A 19560-nucleotide genomic window follows, 5' to 3' on the forward strand; every position below is an offset into this window, starting at 1 on the left:
TTTTCAAATAAACTTTTGAGGGTAAATCGGTCTTTTTGTCTTCATTAAGTGACTCACGTGCATCGCATTTAACGGCTCCGTGAAGGAAATTGGTCGTAGGTACGACATTGATACGGAAAAATGAGTTCAGGTATCACATTGATAACTTTGTAAGTTTAATTCTGTAAGTCTTCTAAGTGTCCAAACACCATTGGTGAATTTTTCCTAAAAACAAAAATAACACATTTTTAATCCAACCCAAAAACACCGAGACCAGAAATTCCGGTACCGATAACAGAGATTTCAACACAAATGACAGAGAGGCCAACACATATATTGATGATATATGTAATCACAAATTTCCACCAAAATTCAAACAGAAAACATTGAAACCTACCAAGTAGAAATTTCCACACTGTGCTCAAAACCCAGATCCCTCTCTCACCTGTTTCAGCGTCTATCCTCCCTGAATATCACCCATCTCTACCCGTCACAAAATTCGATAGCACAAACCTCTCTCTATTTTGGTTTGGGTGATGCAGGCGTTGCTGAGATTGTTATTCATTTTCAAAATTTTGGATTTTCAAAGGAGATGAGGGCAGTGTGGAAACAAATTGACTGAGGTATGTTTCAGTTGTGTTAAATTCTGGGTTAGAGAATCGTTAGAGTATTGGAGGTTGTAAACTCCTTAATCTCTTAATTTTAACTCACTCAATACTTGGTTTTGTTGGTGATGAAGACCTGGCTGAGATTGTTATTGATTTTGAACGAATCTGTAAATAATTATCAAATCAAAGGGACTGAGGTATCAAGTTGTTTTTGTTTTTTCTGAATTTTTGTTGCTCATACGTAGGCCTGGCAACGTGCGGGTATAGTGCGGGTACGGTGCGGGTTCTTAACGGGTCGGGTTTTAACGGGCCGACCCGGTAAGAACCCGTTAGCTTAACGGGTTTCACGGGCCAAACCCGGCGGGTTTGCGGGTTTTCCGTTGGAACCCGTTAAAACCCGTAAACTTTTTTTTAATTTTTTTTTTACTTTTTATCAAAGCAATTAAAACCAATTAAGACTTATATATATCCCCCTCATTTGCCATTTTCTCTATATGAACTTTTTTAGTTTTCTATTTTGAAATTTTTTATTTTCTATCTTTTTAGATTTTTTTTCCTTTTCTTTTTTGACAAAAAATAATTCACAAATCACAATTATACGACAATCCAACTGTCGGACCCTCACAGATCACCAAGAGGATTATCTTTACCGATTTATACGATGATCCAACGGTCGGATCACCTAGAGGATCATCTTTACCGATTTATACGATGATCCAACGATCAGATCCTCACGGATTGCCCTTAGTTTCATCCTCTCATAATTATACGACGATCCAACGGTTAGATCCTCACGGATCACCTAGATGATCATCTTTACCAATTTATTCGATGATCCAACGGTCAGATCCTCACGGATCGCCCTTAGGTTCATCCTCTCAAAATTATACGACGATCAAACGATCAGATCCTTACGGATCACCTAGATGATCATCTTTACCGATTTACACTATGATCCAACGGTCAGATCCTCATGGATCGCCCTTAGATTCATCCTCTCAAAATTGTACGAAGATCCAACGGTTCGATAGTCCCGGATCGCCCTTAGAATCATCCTCACAAAATCATATGACGATCCAACGGTCGGATCCTCATGGATCGCCTTTTGAATCATCTTTGCACAATTATATGAAGATCCAACGGTTGGATCGTCCCAGATTGCCTTTAGAATCATCCTCACAAAATTATACGACGATCCAACGGTCGAATCCTCACGGATCTCCTTTTGAATAGTCTTTTCACAATTATATGAAGATCCAACTGTCGGATCCTCATGGGGAATAAGAAAAATTATAAAAATGCCTTGGTTGAAAAAAAAAAGAAAAAAAAAAGGGGACCCGTATGGGTAATGGGAAATGGGTTTTTGGGAAGGATTTTTAGTTAACGGGTTCCAATGGGTTTAGCCCGCAAAACCCGTTAATTTGCGGGTTTTTTGAGTGCGGGCTTTTTTTAGCCCGGATTAATAAACGGGCGGGTTTGTGCGGGTTTTTAGCATGCGGGTATAGTGCGGGTTTGCGGGTTTCGGGTTTAAATGCCAGGCCTACTCATACGTACTCAGAAATTTTCTCTTTAAAAGAAAACTAAATTTCAGTGACATCGAAATGATCAGTGGGTTAATTCAATTTGGACCCAAGTCTTCTTATTGATCCCAGCTGCGTTTTCATTGGTTGAGTTTTGTTGGCTTTGTTTGGTTTTGGTTTTGGTGAGATTTTGATTTGGTAGAATCAATAGCAACACAGTTTAAGCTGATTTTCTTCAATTTGTTATGTGTTGTTTCAGTTTTGTAGTGGTTATAATCGGCGTTTGTTTCTTTTTGTTTTGTATCCAGTGTTTTGTGCTTTGTAATTTTTTTAATTGGACAAGAAAATATGATCTATTGTGATTTTTGCAACGCTTACTTGTTGTGATTTTGTATTTGTGCTTTTCTTTATGCATGTTTATATGTTACCTTGAAAATGAAATATGATAAGATCTGTAATGAAATTTTTGTATGGGAATTAGTAATTTTGATTGAGATCTTACGGTTTTGCAGTTTTCAAAGGTTGAATTGCTCCCAAAAGGCTTGGAAATCTGGTTTCAATTGCTCGCAATAGGCTTGGAAATCTGGTTTCTTTCACAGAAGGTATGACCTTCAGCAATATCAGTTGCTCTCTTTTTTATTTTCCTCCAGTTCAATATTGTATGTTATGAGAACAAAGTCCAAATACTAATTTAGTTTGGATTGATTTTTTTTTTTCCCTCAATTTTATGTATCTCTGATTTCTAGAAACTTTGAAATTGGAGACTTTTAGTCCAGTTTCAGAATCCCAGCAACCAAAAGAAGCATTAGTTTTTTCCTAACTAAATCTTAATTGGATGGAACAACTGAACCAGGCCTTTAGCATGGTCTGTAGTCCTTTAGGCTTAAAAATTGATTTTAGACTTAACACTGGAAAGTCTGTTATTCTAAGTGAAAATCCACATGGGTTTACAATATATTAGACTTATTCTACATCAAGGTTTGCACTATTTGAAGTAAATGAACTCCCCTCCCGCTCCCGTTCCCCAACTGATCTGTATTAGATGAAATAGTCTGTTAATGTTAATTGTTGAAATGAAATCAGACAATCCACTGTTCTGGTGCAAAGGTATTATGACGTGGAATTTTGGCTAAATTTTGCAACCAATTATAATTATAGGGTTTAGATAGAACTAGGGAAAAGAGAAACCTGTGGTCAGTGTAGTGTGTAGGCCTTTATGCATGGGTGATAAACATGAAATTCTGATCTTCATATAATCTGAACACTAAATGAATAAGATATTTGTATATGTCTAACTTCTGATATCAAAACTCAGTTTGATCTAAAATTTCACAAGTAAGACTTCAATCTTTTACTCTCTGTCTTTTCTAATCTAAGTACATTGCTTGCTTTCAAAAATGATCAAGTTGTTGGTCCTGTGTTTTTGCCAGATTGGGAGGCCACAAATATGACCATTTTGTCATGGCCATTTATCTTTTTTTTTTTGGGTTTATTTATTTATTTTATTTTTCTTCTTCTTATAGATAGCTTACATTGAGTTTAATTTTAGTTATTTTACAATGAGTTTTGCCATTTTATAGTTCTAACTTTTGATACCATAACTAAGTCTCCTTTATTTGTCTAAAAATCAATTGATCTAAAATTAATTTTCCATAATTTGCAGTCTTTGCAAAACCTTGGGCACTGCAATAGAGAAGAGAAGGAGGCAAATCAGTTTGATCTCCAATATGACGATTGAGACGCCATCAAGCTGTACTGCATCAATCAGGCTCTGAGATACAGAGGTTGGGTTGAAAACGAGTACGAAATTTCACCATCTACGGGTACTGGAGAATCTCACTGTTTTTGCTTCCTTCGTTGGTCAATCCGACCAGGTAATGGTTTCCATTCTTGATTTGGGTTCAAAATATTGGTGTTTGGTGATTTGAGTTTAGGGATTTGCTTTGTGTCCTGCAAGTATAGGAACTTTTGATGGGGGAAAAAATTGGTCTTTTTTTTTTTTGGGTGGTTTTGGTCGTATGAACTGGTATATTGTTCTCAGTGGTTTCTTACTGTTTATTGGTGGTTTAGGATGGGAGAGTTTGATAACCATTTTAGTATTATTTGATTTAAGCTATTGTTGTTTAAAGACATTGAAAGTAAAGATAATCAGGAAATGTATTTAAAGTGATGGCTGCTTATTGAAATTTGTTTGGTAGAGACGGTTGTTTTTTTCAAGAGTGGGTTTTCATTTTGGTTGGTCTATTGGTATGAGAAGCAGTTTTGTGATTCAGTGGTGAATTTAATTCTTGCTTTATCATCTTTATCTTTCAGTGTTTTGTGGTTTAATTAGTCAGCTGCAGAATTTCCCCACATTACTTCTAAGCTTACTGTTTTACAGATATTAAGCAAATCAGCTGCAGAATCCACAAATCTAGAGAACCAACTAAACAATTCCATGAATTTCATTAGCACATCTAGGAATAGCTCTGAATCTGTGATATACAGATTTCTAAACCAACTTAAGGCTTTGTGGTAGCTAGAGTAAACGATAATGAAGTCACAACAACTTCAAAATTTCATGATCATATCAACTTCTCTAGCTCTTGCTACAATTCATATTAGATTGAGAAAAATTTGTTAAATGTGCATTGTGGAATTTAATGATCAACCATTTTACCTTGCAGAGACTGAGATTGGTAGAACTTCAGAATGGCAATGATGCACTGAACCTTTGGAGAGATCCAAGATTTTGGTCAATTTTTTGGAGGAAGCTTTAGCTTTGTTCAGAAGTGGCTGCTAAAATTTTGATCCAAAACTGTTTTATCTAGTTATCTAAAATTCTCCTCGAGTGAGTTTTTTCTTTTTAAATTTTGTGTATTAGTATATTAACATGTGAATGAAAATAATTTGGCTTTAAATTTCAATTTGAATGGAGATCCTGCAGCAAAGCGCGGGCAAAATTTCTAGTTTAAAAAGAAAGGCGGGTATATACTGACACCTTTGCCCAGCCTGAAACGAAAAGGGAAAGGGAAATGGAAGAAGAAGAAGAGCAAGTGGCGATGGAGCCTCCTAAAATTCACCGCCTAGACGAGTCTGTAGTGAACCGAATCGCTGCCGGTGAGGTCATCCAACGCCCCGTCTCGGCTGTCAAGGAGCTCGTCGAGAACAGCTTTGACGCCCACTCCTCCTCCATTAACGTTGTCGTCAAGGACGGCGGCCTCAAACTCATCCAAGTCTCCGATGACGGCCACGGAATCCGAGTCAGTTAGTACTTTCTCTCGCATTTAATTTTTTGCCGGAATGTTAATATCACGATTGATTGTGAAATTATTCGCACTCTACTGTAGTATGAGGACTTGCCGATACTGTGCGAGCGGCATACGACATCGAAATTGTCATCGTTTGAAGACCTGCAGTCCATAAAGTCGATGGGGTTTCGAGGAGAAGCTCTTGCGAGCATGACGTATGTGGCTCATGTGACGGTGACGACGATCACCAAAGGGCAGTTGCATGGTTACAGGTGTGTGTTTTCTTTTCGCTCTTGAGGCAATTTTGTTTTGTTTATAGAAAGCAATGGATAATTGGAAGTAAGATAATGCTTTTGAATTTTGTACTGGTTTTGTTTGTGTTACAATGTAGTCTTGAAATTGTAATTCATATGAGTTTAGGGTTTCTTATAAAGATGGAGTGATGGAGAATGAGCCGAAGGCGTGTGCTGCCGTAAAAGGAACTCAGATAATGGTATGAAACTCAGTTTGGTTTGGTTGGTTTAGTCTAGATATAAGCAATCAGAGCTGTTCGAACAATTTATAAACAGTTTGAAACGACTAAAGCAGGGTGAATGTGGATTACATAGGATGAAATTAACTTGTTATTTTTGTTTGTTCACTTGTGCAATGTGATGAAATTGGCTTAAGTTTTTGATTAAGTTGTTATGTGCTTTCAGATTGAGAACTTATTCTATAACATGTCTGCCCGGAGAAAGAATCTGCAAAACTCTGCTGATGATTATTCAAAGATTGTAGATTTGTTAAGCCGGTTTGCCATTCATCACACAAGTGTTAGCTTCTCCTGCAGAAAGGTAGGTTGACATTAAAGTGTTTCAATAATTATTATACTTGTATGTCTTACGCCTTTTATGCCTTTTCATTAAAACTTTGGCATGGCAAGAAACATGTTTGAAAAATCATTATTACAGCCTTTTGATATGCTAAATCATTTCACATGTATCAGCATGGAGCCGGTAGAGCAGATGTTAGTTCTGTTGCCACAATATCAAGAATTGATGCGATTCGTTCAGTTTACGGGGTGTCAGTTGCCCGCAGTCTGATGAAAGTAGAAGCTTTGGACAATGATCCGTCAAGCTCAGTTTTCCAGATGGATGGCTTTATCTCCAACTCTGAATATGTTGCGAAGAAGATAACTATGGTGCTTTTTATAAACGGTATGAACTATTTTATGCCATATCAACAGAAGACTTTCAATTACAAAGTTACCAAAACTACAAACCAAAAGTAAGTTTTAATAAACTACCGTCTACCATTAACTCATTAAGTGGGTCAGATTGGGTAAGCTGGCAATTCCCATTTAAATGTGGCCAACTGGAACTAATCTAAACTTCCATCTCTAGTATTCTACTATCAATCATCTGTTTATGGGTTATCCTTGACCCAACTCCTTATTTATTAGTTATTGTAGAATCAATAAGTTGAAGTTTGGTATCATGGTGAAGTGTAGGTGGCACTTTTCTATTTTCATGCCGCAGAGCTTTTCTATGTCATTGACTCCGTACAGTTTCTTTTAAGTTTCCTTGATTGTTAAAAGTTTGAAGCGCTCTCTTTTTTCCCGAAAAGGATGGACATAAAATTGCTAATTTCTTTTCTTGTAATCATGTCAAAGAACATGGTGTTTATATGACATAATGATTAAATACTTTTGTGGATTCAAACAAAAAAGTTAGGTATCCTTGATACGGTGTTTACTTTCATTTTATGGATTTGAATTTCCTACCCACTGTAGTTTATGTAGGCATATTACCACCCGTTTGATGGATTTCCACCAGTCATACATACATAGAAATATCTATAAGTATATATGTATGTATAATTAACATGGTTAAATAAGTTAATAATTAGTGTAACCAACTATAATAATGAGGAAATAGAAATATTATAACCGTGGTACATGTATAGGACACGTGTAATGTGGTAGTAATTCGCCCACCTAACTATGGGTGGGCAGCAAATTAAGTCCTCATTTTATGGGGGAATGCCAGGGCTACAAGATTGCTTTGTACTTCTTTCATTAGGTTTTTAATTGGTAGACTTTTTGTGCTCTTTATCATCCTCCCTTCCAAGTACTCCAAAGAGACTCATTTTGTTTACCTTACCAAACTGTTTTCCGTTGCTCCTCATCATAGTGCTGTGTCGCAATAAGATCTTTGAGAACATTCTGTTATGACAGACTGTATCTGTTGTCAAACTTTTCTCTGTCACTCCTCATCATTGTGCTGTGGTTGCATTAAGCTTCTCATCTATTATCTTGAAGTCATGAGGTGGTGAATGACAGAAGAAGGAGCAACGTCATTGAGAGATTGGAAGCAGGGGAGGGGACTATTCTAGAAGAAGAGTTAATTGAAAAAGAAGTTAACTCATCTTTTATTCGAGTGATGGGATTGAATGTTTAGGGTTTGGATTGGATCTTTTGGCTGAAGATATATTATATAGTGATTGTCACTAATTGATTACGTTTTCTTTCTCGTTCTTTTTTGTTTGACATCTTCTCTGAAAGACAGATAGATTGGTGGATTGCACTGCATTGAAGAGAGCTCTAGAAATTGTTTATGCCGCTACATTGCCAAAAGCAGCAAAACCCTTCATATACATGTCAATTGTATTACCACCTGAACATGTTGATGTGAATGTTCACCCAACAAAGAGAGAGGTATCTGTTATTAGTTCTTATGTTTGTTTCTTCCCTTGTCTGAATGCCTATAAGTAGCCTGGAAAGTAGTGATGTACTAAGTTTTTCTTCCGGCTATAACACTAGCAACTTTAAATGTTGGAGAGGCTTATGAAATGCAATATGGTTCAATGAGATGACACTATGGTTTACCTTTACCTAGCATTTTTTGTTATAAAAATTAGGAAATTGAAATGTAACATTCAATCTCACATCGTACCATTGACCTCATATAAATAAATATCTAATTACTATATTTTTTTGTAATTACGATTTGTTTAGGAAAAAAAGATGAATTGGAGATGGAATGCAGTCATGGACCAGTTTTTTTAAGCTGTCCTATAACTACAAACTCATTTTCTGTATACAAGTAGTATTGTCGGTCAATGTATGAAACAGGCATCACGTAAGGACTAAGTTAATTAGTCAGCTGCTGGCTATCCACAATGACTTTAGGAATTTTCTTTCTGCTGAACATCTTAGTCTTATTTAACAAATACTAGAGATACCAAAAGATCCTCAGCTTTTCTTGGTTGTTATTGATTTTTTCGTTCTTCAATTTTGTATTGCAACAATTGGTGTTTAAAGTTTTTCCTATATTCTTGAACCACCAAATGTATCTAAGTACTTACAAAATTGTCTGTTGATACACAGGTGAGTCTTCTGAATCAGGAAGTCATCATTGAGAAGATACAGTCAGTGGTTGAATCAAGATTGAGAAGCTCCAATGAGACACAGATATTTCAGGAGCAGGTATAGTAGCAGATACTCAAAATGATTGTAAAGTTAATGAGTCAAATGAGGCATCTCTTTTCTACCATTTTGGGGGAGAGAGAGGGTGGCGGCGGCTAGGTTTAGAGTAAAGTTAATGAGTCAAATGATGTATCTCTTTTCTACCATTTTGTATATGCCTGATGTTTACTGTTCTTTATGGCAGGCTCCTTGTTCCCCCTTTTATTGTATTGTTCTTTTCTTTGGTAGCTAAATGTGTTTTCTCATTATAAAAAAAAAAATTGGTTGCCATACTAGATCTACAGGAAAATAGCTTCTTTCTTTTTATTTTGGTTTTTGTTTTTTTTGTTTTTGGTAGTCCAGATGTAGATTTATATTTTTAACTATTCTTTTGCTGCTTTTAGTTAAGCTCCATTTCTGCAATTCTGTCTTCAAATGGATATTGCCATCTAAATTGTGCACTTTTGTGGTACCTTCTGTCTTATACTTGTTGCAGACAGTTGAACCACCTTCATCCAGCCAAATGATTTCTAGCAAGGATTCAAATCGTAATCCTACGCCATCTGGTAAATCAAATTTTATTCATTTATATTTTTTTATCTTCTGTTTGTTTCTCTCAATCTTGGCATATTCATTGCATCGTATGTACATTATACTCTTTTTCTGGTAGTGTTACCCATGTTGAATTTTAAATGCATTTTAAGCAGGGTCAAAATCACAAAAGGTTCCAGTGAATAAAATGGTCAGAACAGATTCATCGGATCCTGCTGGAAGGTTGCATATTTACTTGCACGCAGAATCTCGTGGCCATCTTGAAAAGAATACTAGCTTGACTGCTGTTAGGTATGATTCTTAATACTTGAACAGTCAGTTTAATATCTTGTACTGGACCTCTTTTAAGAGCCATTTATCAGTCTTCTTTCAATTGACAATTACATTACAAGACTTAAGTTTAGTATATGAAATTGCCAATCCACTAATATTTGGCTAATATTTTCATGGACAACTTTACTCTCAGGTTTGAATTTGATTAGTTTATATTTTCCATTTTAAATCACTCAATGGCTTCAGCATGTTTTTTTGTTGTTGAACATGCAAGTAATGTGTTTTCTCTTTTAAACAAAGATCAAGACTTTTGTCTCTAGGCCAAGGTTGACCAAGAAGGATATATGTTACCTCATTAGGAATTACATCAGTCAAAACTGAATCGTGGTAAACACTGCAAGAGAAAAGGAAGAAAACACTGAGTTATTGGAATGGGACTACTATCTAACCATGCTGCTTTGTATGGTTGTGAGCATGGCTTGACAAAAACCTTGGTGTGTTCAACTGTGGATGTTGAGAGAATACACGTGCAAATATCACTGAAAATGTTGAGTTAAGCCATGTTACCATGGTGCACTAGCATCTGAAACATTGCTGTCAATTGCAATTATCCTTCACGAAAGAAGCATCTGGTTTATAGAGGGCCTATGGTCAAATGAATACTCATTATCCTTATCTTTGTTCTTTTTCAGGCACCATTGTAGTATGTAATTGGAAATATTCTTTGTTGTGTTTGTCAAACTGGTTTTACTTCCGAAATAAAAGGGGATTGTAAGTTGATCATTTTTAAAGTGTGTGTTTCTGTTGTTGTGATACGTCAATGATTCTTGATGGAAGGTTAACCTCGGTTTGTTCGATCTTGTCACTTCAATTTTTTATTATTTTAGTTCCTTTAGTGATTTTGATCTGCTATGCTTAATGTGATTTGTTCTGATCGGGGGGTTGTTAAGGTTTCTTATTTTCTTGATTGACTTTTGTCCATCCTCTTTTTATATTCTTAATTTTTTTTTTTCACAAGTTTGTCATTTCCTATCCAGAGAAGCTATTCTATTTATTAAGTAACTTTATATAACATCTGTATAATTACTTACCTTTGTATACTTCCTTAGATCGTCTGTTAGACAAAGAAGGAACCCAAAGGAAACTGCTGATCTGAGTAGCGTTCAGGAGCTTATTGCTGATATTGATAGCAATTGTCATTCTGGTACTCTTATTTTATTTAATTTTTAGTTTTTTTTTTCCTTTTACAATATTTATTGGCCTGTTATATGGTGAAAGCTTTCATTCTGTAGCTAGTGGATGTTTGTTACTTACAGTTTTGGTTTTGTAGGTATGCTAGACATTGTGAGACACTGCACATACATTGGAATGGCAGATGACGTCTTTGCATTGCTTCAGCATGACACACACCTCTACCTTGCAAATATAGTGAGCTTGAGGTACATGCTGCTTTAAATATGTTGTAATAAGAGGAACAAGTTTATTAGTTCCCATACTTCATAGCATCAAGTACCTGAATTTTTGATTGTATCCCCTTTCTTAGTAATGCAATAGTGTCTGCATCTCAACAGTACTGGTTGCCCTGTTTCTGAGAGAAATAAAAGTACGTTTAGAACAAAGAAGGGCTGGATTAACTTTGGGCTCAGAATTCCTTTATGCTTCCATGTCTAAATTTTATAGGGATGTTTTCTCTAAGCATGATTCTTTTGGATTGTAAGCTTTTTGACATTTTTAGTGTGATTGGTTGGCGTTTGTTTGGGTTCTGGGTTGTGCTTGCTTTGTTGAGTTTGTTCTAGGTTCTTTGGCCTGGAGTGGGTTGTCCCCATGAATTTGTGCTTTGTGCTAATTGAGTTCATTTTGGGTGTGGGGATAACAAAAGTTGCTACTTTTAGTGTAATGTAGTTCTGGCCTCTATATGGATGGTGTGCTGAGGAGTCTGTAAAATTAGGGAATACACGTTGGGTCAGAATTAGATTTCGTTAAGAGTATAATATCCCACATTGGCAAATCTCAGCCTTGCATAACAATATATTTGCAATGCTATGCATATCTAATGTAGTTGGAGTAGAAGTTATTACTTATGGACAAAGTAGGGTGTTTGAGAGAGATAGTTGGTGAGTATAGAATCCCACATCAGGAATCCTATGCTTTGTATAATAAAATATTATGTGGTTCTCTCCGCCCATTAATCAATTGGTTTTGGGTCGGATACTATAACTTGCTTAGACACTTGACTATGTTGTGCATCTTAACTGATCTCAGGTTTTGTACTAAGTCTGGCTTCCTTGTATTGATTTTTTATTTTTTCCAAGTGTGCAATGTTTGTTTTAATGGACTTTTTACTCATCCCCTGTTGTACTTTCTACTTTTATTGTGCTATAGATTTTTCCTTTCCTATGAAAAAGGATTTTCCCTGACCAATCACTTGTTTTCTTGTGTTTTATTCGGTCTAAGTGTGTTTAGGTTTGATTTTATGGACTTAATTCATTTCCTATTGTACTTTCTACTTTGCTTCCCTATTTCTAAAATTTTTCTCTTCTATCAGAAACTGCTTTTCTCTGACTTGTTTCCTTATTTATGAATTTCAAATGAAATTACAGCAAAGAGCTCATGTATCAGCAAGTTCTACGTCGATTTGCTCATTTTAATGCTATACAATTAAGTAACCCGGCCCCGCTGAAGGAGTTGATTGTGTTGGCACTGAAAGAGGGGGACACAGATCCAGAATCCACTGAGAATGATGAACTAAATGAAAAGATTGCAGAAGTAATTTACTCACTTTCTTGAGTTTGATTCCCCCAGCTTTCTGTTTATCATATTTATGTTTTCTGAATATGATTATGTTTTGTTTTTTAGATCTCTTTTCTCAATGGATTTTGTTTTTCCTTTTTGTGGTGTTCTTGTCCTTGTATTTTGAAGCCTTTCATTATAGAGGTATATAGGTATGTTGAGATTTTGAAAATATTTTTAAAAATTTATAATGATAGAGTATGCCATTCTGCTAATCCTTGATTCCTTTTTCATAGATAACGGAGAGAACTTTAGAATGTTCTTGATTAAATTGGTCCTTGTTTGTAGTGTTGGTTAGTTAAAATATATTTGTATTCAAAATTTGCTTATGTAATGTGGATAAATATTTGTTCTATCTAGCGTGCAGTATTTTTAGATCCAATTCTTGTTTTTTTTTTTTAACTACCTTTGCTTAGATTTCACTAAAAGAAATGTATTTTTGCAGATGAATTCAGAACTACTTAAGCAAAAGGCTGATCTACTAGAGGAGTACTTTTCCATTCACATAGATAAAGATGGAAATTTGTCCAGGCTTCCTGTCATACTTGACCAATACACACCTGACATGGATCGTGTCCCAGAATTTGCGCTTTGTTTGGGCAACGATGTAAGTTCCTTTGCATCATCTTATCATGTTCTCAATGACATATTTTCATTCGCTCGAGTGTGGCTCCTTAATCCTATTGTTCCTACATCTTGATGGAAAATATCTATTAATCTTGGGCAATCTAAAATGGATGTGCTATAGATCAAGAGGCCGTTAGGTTTTGTATATTGACATACAAAGGTCAATATACTTGGTGTAGGATTCTATGGTCCAAACATACCTCCTCATATTGTAAAATTGAATCAAAACAAATGTGCATTGGTTGACATGGAGCACAGTGGTCGAATTGGGCCGGGCATGTTTGTCTTTTGGTACCAATGAAGTTGGCATTGGTTAGAGGCTCACAATTTTGTGTATTGGGATAGATATCTATGCACATGCATTGCTTCCCTGAACTTAAGAGGTTTTCTTTTCTTTTTTGTTATATCAATTCGAATGGTATGCTAGTGATCAGAAAGTTAATAATACAATGATATCTCAAATAATTTGATCCAGAGTCCAGGTTTGTATTGGTTTATCAAAATGTTGATCATTGTTTCATGTGACTGATTTGGACTCTGGACATCATAATATGACTTTGTATGCAATAAAAATTCTATGCCTTTATGTGACTAAAGCGTATCAAAAATTAAGGGTTTATAAGAGTGTTCTTGTCCGAGAGAACAACTAAAGTGTGTGGAACTTTAGAGGTGTCTTGATAATAGTTCCTGTATTTCTCTCTCTGTGAAATGTATCTTTTATTGAGCAAACCTTGATGTGTTTATATTATAGGTTGATTGGGAAGAAGAGAAAAAATGCTTCCAAGTAATTTCAGCTGCACTTGGGAACTTTTACGCCATGCATCCTCCTATGTTACCCAACCCATCTGGTGATGGTTTGCAATTTTACCAAAAAAGGAAGTTGTTCAGGAATAATGAAGGAAGTCTCTCTTGCAATACTGGTATGCCTGTTTAGGCTGATCCTTTTTCAGCATTTCTGTTTAAAGAGTAGTGTTATACTGATATTTTAGTTTTCTTATGAGTAGGGTAAGCTTTAAATATTAACACACACATTAATCTTCTCTCTCCTTTAAGGAAATGTTCATCTGTTTCTGACAGTTTTCAGAGGGCTTGTGCTTTCTCGGTAGATGTCTTGGTAGAAGATATGATTTCTTGGAAATTGTTGTAGAAATCATGGTGGTGTTGTTTAAATCTGATAGGTTTATGAGAAGAAAAAAGTCCTAATTGCAGTCTATAACACATACAAACATCAGAAACTAGGGCCAAGCATAACTACCCATTAGATATTTATATTTAGGTACATAAAATCTGAATTTATAGCCAGTTTACAACATCTGAATGTGAACTCAAGAGTCCAGATAGAATAGTAGGTAGAGAGATTGCCATGTAGTTCAAGATCGAATCAAAGTGATATAATAGAGGAATAGGTTGAAGAGTTATCTCCTAAATGTTGACTTGGATTTGTGTGTCTTTGGTTAAAATCTATTTTTGATGCTAGCCCTTGGCAATTAATATGAAAGATTCTTCAAAAGACTTCCAACCAAGTTTCTGAAAGAGATATACTAACAATGGAGGCACAATCATTGCCCATTGTCATTTCGAAAAACCTGGGTTCAAGCAAGTCGTGCAGTCTTCCAGGCACCTCATGTTGATTATGTGATTGAATTTGGGTTTCTTCTTTCATTTTTGGTTATTGGTTTTTGAAAATTTTGTCGAAAGCACAAGATAAGAAAATCCAATGAACAAAGCGGAGAGGAACGATAAGTTATATCCTCTCTGTTTTATGACAGCAAGGAAAGGATGTCTTTTCCTTTACTTTCATGGGAATCACTTGTTTCTAAAACTAACTGAATCAGTTTGCTTTGGCATACATCTCAAAGCATCATTTTATGAACTAGTGTGCCGCCTTGTTTAAGTTGACATTAGGTCAACAAGGATGTCATTTCTTCTGCATCTTCCCACTTGTAGACATCAATAGTATTCCTCAAGTACATTGAAGTGGTTTTTGCTATTTGCAGGTGCGGATGATATGATGACGGAGGACGAAATCGAGCACGAACTAGTTGCAGAAGCAGAGACTGCATGGGCACAGCGCGAATGGTCAATCCAGCATGTATTGTTTCCATCAATGAGGCTCTTTTTTAAGCCACCAAATTCTATGGCTACAAATGGAACATTTGTTCGAGTAAGTTACTTTTCTTGGGATACCTTAATTTACTTGATTCTTGAGTTAACCCAAGAAGTCAATAAACTCATGTATGATGAGCTAGCTTGGTGATTGACATGCACGTTTAACTAGAAGTCCATAAAGTTTTGGGGCAGATTACAGTATTACCCCAACTTGGTCTTTCATGTTTCAAGCTGCTACTGAGGTTTTGGAAACAAGTCAGAAAATCAGATGTTTCTTACTGTTTAATTATCAAGGACTCTTTTGTTAATACATCAATGTCACCATGTAGCCACATGCTACTGGCTGGCTGCATCATATAGGAACATGACCTTCCGGTTTCCTCTCTTATCTTTTTTTATTTTCCAATTTTGGTGTGATTTGTGGTGCTTATATTACTACAGTTGCGCATTTAAGTATGAAAATGATCTGGGTTTATTGAAGTAATCTTAGTTTTGACGTCTGAGAATGATACGAAGATATCCTTGCTTTTTGTAGGTTGCTTCACTAGAAAAGCTGTACAGGATTTTTGAAAGATGCTGATGTCATTCGACCATTTAATGACTGGAGGCGTTCAGTTTACATTCAAGTCATCACATTGTTCTTATGGTCTCTGTGACTGGTTTGTAAAAGGCAAAAGGTGGCATGGCATTTCAATATGCCAGCCATTTGAAGTGGTTGATTAACCAAAAATTGTTTTTCGCTTTTTTTTTTTCAATGTTCCTGTTTGTGATCTCCATTAGTGCAGCTTGAGGTCTCGTGTATATATAGTTTCATCCTTTTTTTGCACTTTTAGGTTGACCTAGCAGACACTTCAGAGTCTTCACATTTGAAACTATTTTTTTTTAGGGCAACGGAAGACTAATCCATTGATGAAAATCATAACGACCTCACTCGGTCAAGCATGAGGGATACAAGCACCCTTCATATTACAATGCAAGCTCATCAAGAACTCAAAAAACCAAAAGGAAATCCAGAAAACAAAGTTCAAAACCAAAGAAAAAAAACTACCAGCAAAAGCATAAGAAACTAAAAAGCAATAACCCTACAACTACCGAAGTGTGACACCTCCTTGAGTCAGTTGACGCCTAAGACCCTTCTGGTGTACGTCGCCCAAAACAAACAAGCAATATCACATGTAGTAGGCATGGGGATCCTCTCCTACACGGCCCGGGAATCTGGGGGAGTCGTCGCTCCCTCAAGTCCAGGAGCATTACCAACGCCGTCCTTAGGAGAGACCATGGACCCCGAACCCTCACTCACAGACATCACCTTCTTGACCTTATTTCTATGTCCTCGAGGCCTGCCCTTCTTCTTGTACACTTTGGGAGGCGACGTTACCTTCACCTCCACCAAACCCTCAGATGAGAATTCCAACCTGAGGTTCTCCGGTTGCAGAATGCCCGGAACCAATGCTAAGCTATGTTTAGCTCGTTTTCCACCATCCTCCTCCTCCTCTTCCCTAGGGCGACGCATCCCAACCACAGGGTCAAGAGCAGAGGTATCTTCAGACCCAGGCGAAGATTCCACCTCCGGGAGAGGACGAATCTACACTGGTTTCTTCTTCAACAGAGTTGGGACCTTGAAATTCGAAGGCAAGGAAAGAGATGGCTGGGAATTAGCCCTAAACACGAGCCCTGGAAGAGCCAGCCTCGGAACCTGCTGTGAACCATCGTCCACCACAGAGTCAGTCACCTCCACCTCCTCCCTTGAACACCTCTGTCCTCCGTGGTTCAAGAAGGTACACAGTCTGCACCTCCCCAATAGCCTCTCATACTGAAACCTCAAAGTGAGAACATCAGTGGGCGAAACCCTAACACGATGATCCAAACGCACCGGATCATTGATGGCTAAAGTAATCCGAACCCGAGCATCACCACGTCGGATAGCCGGTTGATCAACCTCCAAAACCTCACCGATCGTTCCGCCCACCAGCCGGACAGTGGGTTCCGTCAAGATACTCGGTGGAAGGCCATGGATCCCAACCCAGATCCAAACGAAATCAAGCTTCACCGCATCAATCACTGAAAAGCCATCGTAGTCATTTAACAAAAGCATAGCTCGCTGAAAACTCCAAGGGCCTCCCTTCTTCACCCGGGTGACATCACGTTCAAGAGTGAACGTAAACAGAAAACGATCCCCGCGTGGTTGAACCTCCACAGTTCCCGTCAATCTCCACATTGAACGCACTGCGCTCCTAAAAGAATCCAAAACCACCGCCCTACAAGTGTTGAGTTTCCCCACCAAGTAGAAACGGCGAGCGAGAAATTCCTTCCCCGGAACCCTAAGGTTTCCCAGGTCAACCGGTTCCTCACCCTCTCTGAGCGACAACTTGGTCGCTAGCCTGGCTGTCATGGAAGCAATAGCTGCTGCCATGAAGTGGGATGCCGTACAACTTTCAAAAACTCCAAACCCTAATCCTAGTAGAGAGAGAGAGAGAGGGGAGAGAAAGTCGAGATGGATCCTTTTCGTTACGATTTCACATTTGAAACTATTAAATCTTCTTTTAGACGTAATATCATCTAATAGTGTGGTATCAAAATTTGGTACAACCTTAACATTATCCTCAGTAAATTTTAGTGCTCCAAGCCTCCAACTGACCGCCTAAACTACTTAACATGACAAAAACTGCTCTTTCATTAAAAAAAATAAAATTAAAAAAAAATAAAATGTGGGAACTCGAGGGAGTTCGGCGCCAAAATTCATATTTTTGAAATTTATTATTCTTTTGAGTGTTTATAATTTAGTTGTTCCCAAATTTTTTTTTTTGAGAAAAAAAAGTTGCATAGTATTAAGCAACTGAATATTTAGAAACAAATATAAAAAAGAAAAGAACAAATGTGCTATGTTTTTGCTGGAACGCGCCTTCCCCAAAAATCTTGCCGTTACCTAACTCTTGCTCTGATTGACCCTTGGTGACTTCAATTTCCCCGACGTTTTCGTAGCTACCTGATCTCACTGGTGGCTTCGCCGGCTTTTGTTTTCTCCACCCTTCCACCGGGAAGCGGCGGGGATAAGGCTCCGATGTTGATTCAACGCAAAAGTGCGAAGAATGGCGATGATATCAGCTCCGATCTGGAAGCTCTTCGCATGGAAGACTTGGATTCCTCGGTTTGAACCTCGCCTTGCCTTCAACCTCAGATGATCTATGCCAGTACTCTTAAGAATCCGGTCGATCGTTTCAGACAAACCATGGTGGAAGACTTTGAGTTTACTGATGAGGCAGTATTCGCAGGGTATACATGGCTTGAATGTTTCCTTTTTTGAAAAGGTGCACAACAAACTGGATTATGAATGGCGTTGTGTTGTTGTGGTCTAGCTCATGGGTAAGCCAAATTCAACTAATACATTTGATTTCATGTTGAGGGGTCTTAGGAGAAAATGGCAGGTTAAAGGGGGTTGGCAGTTAATTGACCTCCCCAATGATTTTTTCATTGTGAAATTTACTCTTGAGGAAGACATGAATTATGCTTTGTGTGGTGGTCCTTGGATTCTTGTGGGCCAAACTCTGATTGTGAAAAAATGGAGACCAGATTTTGATCCCATGATTGAACAAATTGGCAAAATGGCCTTATGAGTTAGAATTTTTGGATTGCCTGTGAAATATTTTAAGGAGTTTACTATTGCGAAAATTGGAAAAATCCTTGGAGATGTTGTGAAAGTTGATAAGCTTACTGTTGGGCAATCTAGGGGCAAGTTTGCTAGAGTTTGCATCGAGGTTGACCTCAGTAAATCGTTGAGGCCTTATGTTGAAGTTGAATCTTCTGCTTTTCAAGTGGTTTATGAAGGAATTTCTCTTATCTGCTTTGAATGTGGCTGTTTTGGGCACCCCAAAGACAAATGTCCTACTCTGAAAGTTGATGCTAATAGAACCTCTCCTCTAAAAACCTCTGTTGATGAAAGCACCATGACTCCTGCTCCTAGTTGTGATGTTGCTGATAACTCTGATGTGAATATGTCTCATGAATTACCTGTTGTTAATCCATGTGATCCTAAAACTGTGCTAAAAGATGACATGGGTCCATGGATGCTCATGAGTTACAGAAACGAAAAGAAGAGCAATGATTCTGGCAGCAAAAAGAGCAGTAACTCTGGCTTTAGATTCTCTGTGCTGCAAGATGAGAGTGAGCCTATTTTGCTTGCTAAGACCATGAATGAAAACTCTGTTGATACAGCTCAGCCCATTGTGAGACTTTGGCAAAGCTTCCAAGAGAAAAAGAAACAAGCCCCTGTGTCCACCAAAGCTAAAAATTCTAGCACTTCTAAAGCCCCTATGAAGAGCACTTCTACTGATGGAATTACTTCACCTCCCAAAGCTGGTCCAAAGTTCACTGTCAAATCTAGCTTCAAAAGCATGGAGAGCTCCAGAGTTCCCATGAAGGATGTTTCT

General features: G+C 37.4%; 2 protein-coding genes across 6 annotated transcripts; one reads left to right on the forward strand and one right to left on the reverse strand.

The window, feature by feature from the left end:
• Positions 1–2628: 2628 nt before the first annotated feature.
• On the forward strand, positions 2629–15936 carry LOC112192964 (DNA mismatch repair protein MLH1). Of its 5 annotated transcripts, none has more exons than XM_040516660.1 (19): positions 2629–2709; positions 3771–3981; positions 4774–4937; positions 5034–5349; positions 5437–5609; positions 5758–5830; positions 6036–6170; positions 6323–6533; positions 7884–8032; positions 8705–8803; positions 9279–9348; positions 9490–9625; positions 10717–10811; positions 10938–11046; positions 12208–12373; positions 12843–13004; positions 13776–13944; positions 15022–15188; positions 15669–15936. In XM_040516660.1, the coding sequence occupies exons 4-19, from the start codon at positions 5122–5124 to the stop codon at positions 15711–15713; spliced, it is 2187 nt and encodes a 728-aa protein (XP_040372594.1). In that variant the 5' UTR covers positions 2629–2709; positions 3771–3981; positions 4774–4937; positions 5034–5121; the 3' UTR covers positions 15714–15936. The 5 variants fall into 5 exon arrangements, with proteins under 5 accessions (XP_040372594.1, XP_024188690.1, XP_040372595.1 ...); XM_024332922.2 differs by lacking the exon at positions 2629–2709 and adding an exon at positions 3301–3442; XM_040516661.1 differs by lacking the exon at positions 2629–2709 and having other exon boundaries at positions 3619–3981; positions 5025–5349.
• A 782-nt stretch (positions 15937–16718) lies between these two features.
• LOC112194609 lies at positions 16719–17546 on the reverse strand. The gene has a single exon (XM_024334827.1). The coding sequence runs from the start codon at positions 17544–17546 to the stop codon at positions 16719–16721; it is 828 nt and encodes a 275-aa protein (XP_024190595.1).
• Positions 17547–19560: the final 2014 nt, after the last annotated feature.

This window comes from Rosa chinensis, chromosome 3, assembly GCF_002994745.2.
Source record: "Rosa chinensis cultivar Old Blush chromosome 3, RchiOBHm-V2, whole genome shotgun sequence".
NCBI lineage: Eukaryota > Viridiplantae > Streptophyta > Magnoliopsida > Rosales > Rosaceae > Rosa > Rosa chinensis.